Source organism: Parasteatoda tepidariorum, chromosome 10 (assembly GCF_043381705.1).
Source record: "Parasteatoda tepidariorum isolate YZ-2023 chromosome 10, CAS_Ptep_4.0, whole genome shotgun sequence".
Classification (NCBI taxonomy): domain Eukaryota; kingdom Metazoa; phylum Arthropoda; class Arachnida; order Araneae; family Theridiidae; genus Parasteatoda; species Parasteatoda tepidariorum.
Window position 1 is genome coordinate 40,055,510 of NC_092213.1, and position 10,104 is coordinate 40,065,613.

The following is a 10,104-nucleotide window of genomic DNA, read 5'->3' on the forward strand; positions in this document are numbered from 1 at the left end:
TTGTTTAAATGTAATAGATTTAAATCTTTTGCCACTTTATAAAATTTTTGCCACAGTTGGCAGCCTTGTATTTTTGTTAGTTTGGTAAAATTATATGTTTTACGAGAGGCTTTCCAGAACTAATTTTATCCTATAGTTTGGTTTGCAGCAAACAGTTATGATTAGTTATATTGAAAACTTAATGTAAATGATGAATATAATGATTAAATATCTTAAAGAAAAAGCAACAAGATATTTCCTTCATTTGAAATATGCCCAATAACTTCAAGATATCTCCTTTATAATGCAATAGCAGTTTCATCATCAAATAAAACAAAAATCCCGTGATGTTCATTAAGTTAACATGGATCACGCCAGGTCCGAAGGAGTTATACAGAGGAACTTCATGAGCATATTAAATTGTGGAAACTTCAGAAGCCGTTTTAAAAAAGAAAAAGAAAAAAAACTAAAAATTACGTGTGCTTAATTTTAAAACATAAGTCTTTAAAGGCTCTTTTGCATCTTAATCTTCAGTTAACGAAATCAATCTCCCAGAAATGCGCGAGATCAATAAAAATACTTTTCTCATCGATGAATGGCAACACTTAAGGCAAAGAATGACTCAATTTCATTGGATAAAAATACTACTTTATACTGTTCAAATATTTGAAGACAATCAATCAAATGTATATACAAATGTCCAATCCATTAAGTCCAATAGTTCTCCACTTCAACAGTTTACATTTGGAATCCTGGCACGTACACGTTCCTTAAAATGCCCGGAGGAAGGAGACATGTCGTGCTGGACGTGGGCACTACGCATGCGCCGTAGTACGTGGCCGAGACAAGAGGACCATCAAGTGGATGTGGAGTTGGTCCAAGAGGTCCTGCCCCAGGCACATCTTTGGCCACCCCTTGTGATTGCTGTCGTAAGTGTTCCAGCCTTTGACTGTTCTGTCTCTTCCATTTTGTCCTGAAGAAAAAAAAGTAAATCAAATATAAATTTGGCTGTAAATTTTGCAGTTATAGATTTTACTATTTTTGAAGAATTAAGAGCAATAATATATTGTGTATTGGAAACCTGATAAAGTGCATGCCCATTTCAAAAATATACTTTATATGAAAAAAAAGTGGTTAGGCATTGTGGCTAGGTCAAGGGGATGCAAATGCAACATTTTAGAGGTAAGAAAACAGCCTTTATAAGAAAGAAATGGAAGGCATTTGTTCTAAAATAAAGCGGCTAATTTCTATTATTACTACGATGAGGTCACCCATGTCCGAATTCCAGAAGTGGCTGATTGTCACGAACTCGGTTCCCGGCTCACACTGACCACAGTGCTGACGTATAATATCCTCAGTGATAGACTTATCATGGGCTAGAATCCCCTTGACGTGGGAAGTTTTCGTGGTTTTATCACTATGCAACTCAAATGCGAGTTAGTTCCATCAAAAAATCCTCCATGGTGGCTAGTTTGTCCCAATGCTTGATCCAGGAGTTCACAATTGAGCCATCTTGAAAACATGTGACTTTTTTAAAACATGCCTGCCAAATAAAATATTTCGGAAAATCCAGAAGAGTTGGCAGGTATGTTAACCCTTTAATGGGCCCTTTATTTCTAGTAAAGGTAAATTAAAGTATTTTTGGAATTAAAATTGTTTTAAGAACAGTAATTGATATTAAAGAAAAACTCATTTAGTTTATAAAAATGCCATTTTTTTGGTGGTAAATATATTTAACATGACCTATTAGGAACTTACTAACTTTTATTTTCCTTTATTTATAAAATAAATTCCTTAAATGCTACAAACTTAAAGGAATTATGAATTTTATAACTTTTATACGTTTTTTAAAAGTGACAAATGGTTACCAATTTTATTCAAACTCACTTCAGGAAAGCTGAAGTTATTGAAAAATGGAAACCTAAATTAAAAGTGGTAAAACGTGGTGGTAAGTATACTTACCACGGCCTTCAAAAGGGTTAGAAGAGTGGCAATTGAATTGTTTCCTTCTCAGCATTAAATTTTCAAAATTAAGACGTTTGTTAAAGATATGATATGGTAACAGTATAAATTTCTTTATATCAACCTTAATTAATTCTTTTGTGATCTAAATATGGTAACCGATAATAGAAACTGTCCACACTTTGCTTAAGCACAAATGTCTACCAACCTTTTTATATATGTAGTTATCTTGTTACGACAAAATGTTGAATTTACGTATTGTGAAAAAGGCGAAATACGTACGTTATGCGTAAAGGGCAAATGCCCTACCACATTTATTCTGCAAAGAGATTTTTTCTGTCACTCTAAAATGGGTTATGTAGTTTATCGAAGGCAGTTTTCCAGTAAACCAAATATTTTGAGTATAAATAAATATCATTCATAATAAATAGATTTATGTCTATTTACTATATTCATTTGTGTAGCAGGGGTCAGAGCACTCGCCTCCTAATGAGGTGAAACAGGTTCGAATCCCAGCAATATCTGGCAATATCCGGTTCACACTAACCACAGTGCTGACGTAAAATTTCCTCAGTGGTAGACGGATCATGGGTTAAAGTGCCTTTGCTGTCATGCTAGCCGTGGGAGGTTTTCATCTCCCTGCAACGCAAATGCGGGTTAGTCTCTTTAAAAAGTCCTCCACGAAGGCAAACTTCTCCCAATACTTCATCCAGGAGTTTCCTTGTCTTCTGNCCTGAAGAAGAAAAAAGTAAATCAAATATAAATTTAGCTGTAAATTTTGCAGTTATAGATTTTACTATTTTTGAAGAATTAAGAGCAATGATATATTGTGTATTGGAAACCTGATAAAGTGCATGCCCATTTCAAAAATATACTTCATATGAAATAAAAAGTGGCTAGGCATTGTGGCTAGGCCAAGGGGATGTAAATGCAACATTTTAGAGGTAAGAAAACCGCCTTAATAAGAAAAAAGAGGGAAGGCATTTGTTCTAAAGTAAAGCAACTAGTTACTATTATTACTACCATGAGGTCACCCATGTCCGAATTCCAGAAGTGGCTGATTGTTACGAACTCGGTTCCCGGCTCACACTGACCACAGCGCTGACGTATAATATCCTCAGTGATTGACTTATCATGGGCTAGAATCCCATTGACGTGGGAAGTTTTCGTGGTTTTATCACTATGCAACACAAATGCGAGTTAGTTCCATCAAAAAAAAATCCTCCATGATGGCTAGTTTGTCCCAATGCTTGCTCCAGGTGTTCACAATTAAACCATCTTGAAAACATGTGACTTTTTTAAAACATGCCTGCCAAGTAAAATATTTCGGAAAATCCGGAAGAGTTGCCAGGTATGTTAAAAGAGGGGCAATTGAATTGTTTCCTTCTCAGTATTAAATTTTCAAAATTATGACATTTGTTAAAGACATGATTGGGTAACAGTATAAATTTCTTTAAGTCAACCTTAATTAATTCTTTTGTGATATTTTTCAAACTAACAATGGTAACCGATAATAGAAACTGTCCACACTTTGCTTAAGCACAAATGTCTACCTACCTTTTCATATATGTAATTATCTTGTTACGACAAAATGTTGAATTTACGTATTGCGAAAAAGGAGAAATACGTACGTTATACGTAAAGGGCAAATGCCCTACCACATTTAGTCTGCAAAGAAACTTTTTCTATCACTCTAAAATGGGTTATGTAGTTGATCGAGGGCAATTTTCCGGTAAACCAAATATTTTGAGTATAAAAAAATATCATTCATAATAAATAGATTTATGCCTATTTACTATATTTATTTGTGAAGCAAGGGATAGAGCACTCGCCTCCTAATGAGGTGAAACCGGTTCTAATCCCAGCAATATCTGGTCAATGAGAATTCTGCACCCGGTTCACACCAACCACAGTGATGACGTAAAATATCCTCAGTGGTAGACGGATCATGGGTTAAAGTGCCTTTGCTGTCATGCCAGCCGTGGGAGGTTTTCATCTCCCTGCAACGCAAATGCGGGTTAGTCTCTTTAAAAAGTCCTCCACGAAGGCAAACTTCTCCCAATACTTCATCCAGGAGTTTCCTTGTCTTCTGGATTGGGTTCAAAATTACAATGCCGCGGAGTTGAACATTGGTAGTCGCAAACTCAAAATTTGGTTGGCTGTTCAACGACGGTTTATACTATATTTTTAAATAATAATGTCTATTGTGTATTGGTGTAATTCTCACTTAAAATCCTTGTTGTAATAAAGTTTCTCGAATGGAATGTAAACACTCATTAAGTTTAAAGGCGAAATCGATTAAAAACAGAGGTCATTCTTTCCTTTTTTTCCCTTCAAATTCGAAAAGCTTATTCTAAGATATAAAATGAGGAACTTGGGGCATTATAATGATAAAAGACATTTTTAAACTATTCTAGAGAGATCTTGAGAGCTTATGAAGAAAAACACGATTTCTATTTCTATAGAGGCAACAAGATATCTCTGCGCATAGGAGAACTTTATACTTGTTGTTGAAACTTGTCTTTCTGTTAACAAATGTTAAAAAACAGTTTGATGTAAAAATTTCACTATTAAAGAAATATGAGTTATCACTATAATGCCTCGAGCCCTACAAATGTCCCCGAATAAACAGTTTTTTTTTTTTGTATAAACTGTTTCGTCTGCAAAACCGTTTATGTTAAAAACATAAACTGTTCAAGTTAACGGAACAGTTTATTTTATATCACAAAACTGTTAACATAGATAGTTTTATGAATATATAACTGTTAATTTATACAGTTCATACGTAATCTTTTTATTTATATTACAACTGCAGTATAAAAAAAAGCAAATACCAATACATATTTTCTCACAAAAAAATTTTTAGCTTAAATTTTTCAAAGAAAATAAAATCCATCTCATACATTTTCATATTTCTATTGCCAATAAGAGATACATTCACTAAAATCTATGATTGTTTCACTTTCATCGCGGTTTCCTCCAAAAATGTCGATATTTTTGATAAAAAAGAAACAATTATTTTTATCAATTTACTCTTTACTCTAGTCTTTTCAACGGTTAAAAAATGGACGCAACCACTAACATTTTTGAAAGATTTTTTTTCTTCAAATTTACTATATAATACCCCGAAATCACGGAATGAAGTAGTAACTAAACATTAAGATGAAAAAAAATTTCCCAATTAGAGTGGTGGGTAATTTGCTGGTGGTAGTGATGACTGATAGTCACCACTCGAGTGGAAAGGGTTAAGAACAATTTTTAAGAAAAGAAAATTTTGAATGAAATATATTTATCAGTCAAAGAACATTCTTAAAAAAGAAAATCAATTATATACTTTCAATCCCTACTTTTATTTAATTAACTCCTTCCTTCTCGCTTCCTTGAAAATGACGAGGTGAGATTTTGCTCGCTATTTCTCGCTCCCGTGATATTGACAGGCTGGAATGTTTAGCAGTAACGCGCCAATAAGAATAAACAAATTCATTTCTTTTGCCCGGAAAACATTTTATTTCTCATTTTACACACCTGATGGCAGTACCAGGATATTTTTAAGGTAATTGTAAATAGTTAGCTTATTTTAAACTAGTTGCAGCACTAATCAAATACGTAATACAAAGACAAAAGCCAAAAAAATAGGCACTTTTATGACCGTTTTCCTGAAAATTAACAGATCGTTAAGGGGTCAAACTCATATTTCACATGTTTTCTCCTTTCCATAATCTTGCATCCAATAATAGAGATAAGTATTAAGTCAAACTCATCTCCATCGATTTTTCAATCGCGTAAAATTCGTTAATGAGTTAAACTGACCACTTCAATTTAGAACGAGTCTTAAATTTATATGCCTTTAAAGAGGAGAAATTATATTAACCCGTTTTGTCCCGAATTTATATACTGAAATGATATTAGAATATTTTTATAGAATTAGATATTTTTATAGAAAAAGTGGTATAATATATTATCGAAATTAATTGGTTTTTCTACTGTTAGGCATACCTACCAACTCTGCCGGATTTTGCCGGAGATTTTATTTTCATATTTAAAGTGGTAGTAAATATATACTATTTTTTCTTTCATAAATTTAATTTTTATATGATTTTGATCACCACTATTCTTACAAAAATTAAGCTTATATATAAATATGCGTTACTATCATGGTTGTCAACTTAATTTTTGTCAAATACAACGTATTTGTTTGCTTAAAATTGAAGTTTTAATTCCATTTTAATACCACTGGGAAAAATGATAGGGCATTCAAAAGTCTTTGATAGATCAAAAAGAATTTGCTCCTTATAATTCTAGATCTAATCAGAAATAACTAAATCATTCTGGTATCTGAGAATCTTTTAATTCACCCAGATAAATGAAAATTCTGAAAAAAGTTTCCCACCACAATGAATGTCTTTGAAAAAATGAACTGTCCTAAATATATGACGCTGGGCGTTAACCGGTTAACTTACTTACTTCACTTTATTTACAAAAATTGGGCACCTGGGCCACTTAGCGGCCCCTATCCCATACATCTAGATATTTACAGAAAATTTATAGTAATAACATTTTGAATTTAGCAGTCGATGTGGCAGCTAATAGAAAAACAAGCACTTTGCTTGAGTAAATATGACATTTGAATATCTGATTCAGCGAATCTAAGTTGACATATATAAATATAAACATAATTTGACATATATATACATAGCTTGACATAAATAAATATTAACATAAATTGATACATATTTCACTAATTAAATTTCTATATTTTAACTAGCATATATTTAATTATGACATACATTAAAGTTCATTCAAATATATTGTGGTAGCCATAAAAAAAAGCCGTTTGCTTGCGAAATAATAAAACAATGAAAAAATTTAATATGACAAATTGACGTTTTTACTTAACACTAGAANTTGAGAAATGAAATTAGTGTTTGGTTCGTTAACAGAACACCCTAGCTGCACATTAGCTTGAAAATTAGTAGAATTACTGTTTTCTATTCTTGTTGCCAGAGTTGCCAACCTGCTCGGGACAGCAAATAAATATTATCGAATGGTAGTTTATTATTGTGTGAATCTTGGTTTAATAAATTCAATTAATTTTATCCACCACTATTTCTAAATAATTCGTAGGCTTATATAATTCACCATTTTATAGTAATTATGCATACCCATACCTGCCAACTCCTCCGAATTTTCCGGAAGATTTTATTTTCATACTTAAAGTGGTAGCAATACTCAGGTTATTCCAATTAACTTTTTGAATTATAATGGTAATTATAAATGAATTTGACCACCACTACATATAAATAATTACAATAAGTATATGAAAGCATAATAATCCTGGCGCAAGCGAATTTCAACGGGATCAAAATATAAATATATTTTTGAGTCTGATTGTTTTTCGTTTATTGTTATACAACCACTCTAAAAATCCATTCTCGGAAAAAGTGAAATTCCCAGGTATGCATACCTGCCAACTTTTAATCCCTTCCATTATGATTTTTCACAGTGGTATTGAAATGGAATTAAAATTTGAATGTTAAGCAAAAAAATACGTTGTATTTGACAAAGCTTAAGCTGCCGACCATGGACGACGACGATCTGGATTTGGTGAGGTGCCTGCCCGCGTCAGCGGTCACTTGACCTCTTCATCTGATATATTTTGCCCTAGGGCGACTGGTATAATTGGCATAGGAAAGGATAATGGAAGGAGCACAAGGCAGTTGGCGGCTCGAAGTATCTGCATGAGCAGCTCAAGTCATGAATAATGAAATTAATTTAGATAAGGAATACACAATTGAATAATGAAAATAATAATTATAAAATATGTACAATTAAATTTAGTACAAGTCTGAAAAATTTAGGGGAAATATCGGTAGTAACGCATACTAATATATATGCTTAATTTTTTTAAGAATAGTGGTGATCAAAATCATTTAAAAATTAAGTTTATAAAAGTAAAGAAAATATACATTTACTACCACTTTAAATACAAAAATAAAATTTTACGCCAAATGCGTAAGAGTTGGCAGGTATGTATGTCATGCTAGACCTTTTAAAAAGAAAGCAAAATTTACTTAGTAGTTATTTACCGTTTTTTTAATTATTTTGGGGTGTCCGGAGCAGTTGGCATCTTAACCGTCCTAGTCCTAGTGTTTTGATTTTATTGGGCACCTGGGCCGCGAAGCGGCCCCTATCCCATTCATCTGGAATTTTATAACAGTTTTGGTTGAGCAATGATGTGAGCAGGCAATGGAGTTGCTTTTATGAATGTTTCAAGCTCTTTGCTTGAATAACTAAAAAGGAATCAAAAATAAATTGAGCAGCTTGCTCTAAACTGTGTTTGTTTGATTTTGGAGTTGTTCAGAATTGTATCAGCATGAGTAAACGTTATTTTCAGAAAGGTTGATGAAATTATTTGTTTTGATAGTTATGATATGAGGCGTCGGAGGTGAAATGTGCAGCTATTGGTCTGTAGTTTTTATCTTTGATATAATTTTCAAATTTAAAGATTTCATTAAAATTTGCTGTTTTACATTCTATAGCTTTATCTGCATCTTAACCGTGGATAACGCAGCTAAACATGTAAAAAGCAATGCTATCAATTAAGTGGGAGATTAAAACAAGCAACTTTTTATTTTGTTCTGTTTTTTTTTTATTTAAAAAAAATTAATTAAACACATGGGAAACGGGAGCTTGTGTAAACAAATGGAATATTTCTGTTACATGTCGCTGGAATTTTCGCAGTCAATTTTGATAAACTACGCTTTGATATGTAGTTACCTAACAAAACACTTGATTGTTAATTAACACTTTATTGCTTATTACACATTTCAAAAGTTAAAATTGATTTCCCTCTTTTTAAATTAACGAATAATAAGTTTAAATAATTTTTATTTAATTAAACTTAATTAAATGATTTAATATAATGATTGATTTTTGCTTGTTGACGAATTTAATAAAAATTAATGCTTCACAACACTTTAACATTTTGGTTTTTGACCTACAATTTTGCAAGGAATTCCGAAGTTAAAACTTTTCACCGTATTTAAAGTGATAATATAATAAAAAATTAGGTAAGCAATTAATGCTTCATTTCTATATTTATTGTGCTTAATTCATCAAGTTATATATATTTATTTAAATTGTTTATATTTCGTAATTGTTGTAAATCAAGTATAGTAAATCTCAAAGTAAATGGTAAAGGGTAATCTTTGGTGCCACTTTGAACAATATTTAAGAGAAATCGCCAATAAAATGGTAAAAATAACCATGCATAGGTTAAAAATGAATTAAAATGAATTTATTAAATTATTAAGCTTCAAAATAATAAATAACATTATTTACTAACGACAGTATTTTTAGACTAAAATTAATTCTATTTTTTTTTCTTTTTTTTTTAAGATCAGTATCAATAGATTAAATAATTAATTCCCAACTAATCTATTCTGTCCCCATTATGACATGTCTGCACTCCGTGTCATGGGGTTAGTGTGAACAAAAAAAATCCCTTGAAAAAGACTGACTTATAAAAAATACACCTCTAAATTAACTTATGTTTTATTCAAAATAAGTATAGTCGTTTAAATATGTTTTATTAAATATTAAATATGCTTGAAATATTAATTATTAAATTAAAAATGTGAATAGATCAAAAGATATTCAGAGTGTTTCCCTTTTTTTTTCTTAATGTTTTTTAAATAAACACAGGCCTGCCAACCACTACGGTTTCTGCAAAGTATTTGATAGAATGGTTTACGTTTAAAAGCCAGAGCTTTCAGAGTTTTTGGTCATTTGCTAACATTTTAAAAGGCTCATCACGAAAAAGCTAGAAGAAAGTGGCGTTGCGTATGAACTTTTAAAAAAATTATCTGTAATGATGTGGAACTTAAGCTTAAATGAATAAAAATAATACAATAAAACATAAACGTAACTAACAGTAGAATAAATTTTTACAAAAAGAGTCAAAATGGGTAGCCTTGTATATAAAGAAAAAACCTTTTTTTAATCGAACGCAGTTGCGAATTATATGTTTAGTGATAGCGCATTAAATCAGAATTGCTTTGAAACAAACAAATTTAACACACTAGTGGTTTTAATAAAGGACAAATTGAGAGAAAGTTTCTCCCCTTAACACTATTTCCATAAGCTATTATATATATATATATA

The 10,104-nt window shown here is 31.4% G+C and overlaps 1 protein-coding gene across 1 annotated transcript in view; it reads right to left on the bottom strand.

The window, feature by feature from the left end:
* Positions 1–610: 610 nt before the first annotated feature.
* LOC107456621 (barH-like 1 homeobox protein) overlaps positions 611–10,104 on the bottom strand; it is a 43,590-nt gene continuing 34,096 nt past the window's right edge. The window contains exon 3 of the mRNA XM_071187053.1: positions 611–952. Coding sequence (XP_071043154.1) covers positions 718–952 — 235 coding nt within the window. The 3' untranslated portion in view covers positions 611–717. The remainder of the gene's footprint in view (positions 953–10,104) is intronic.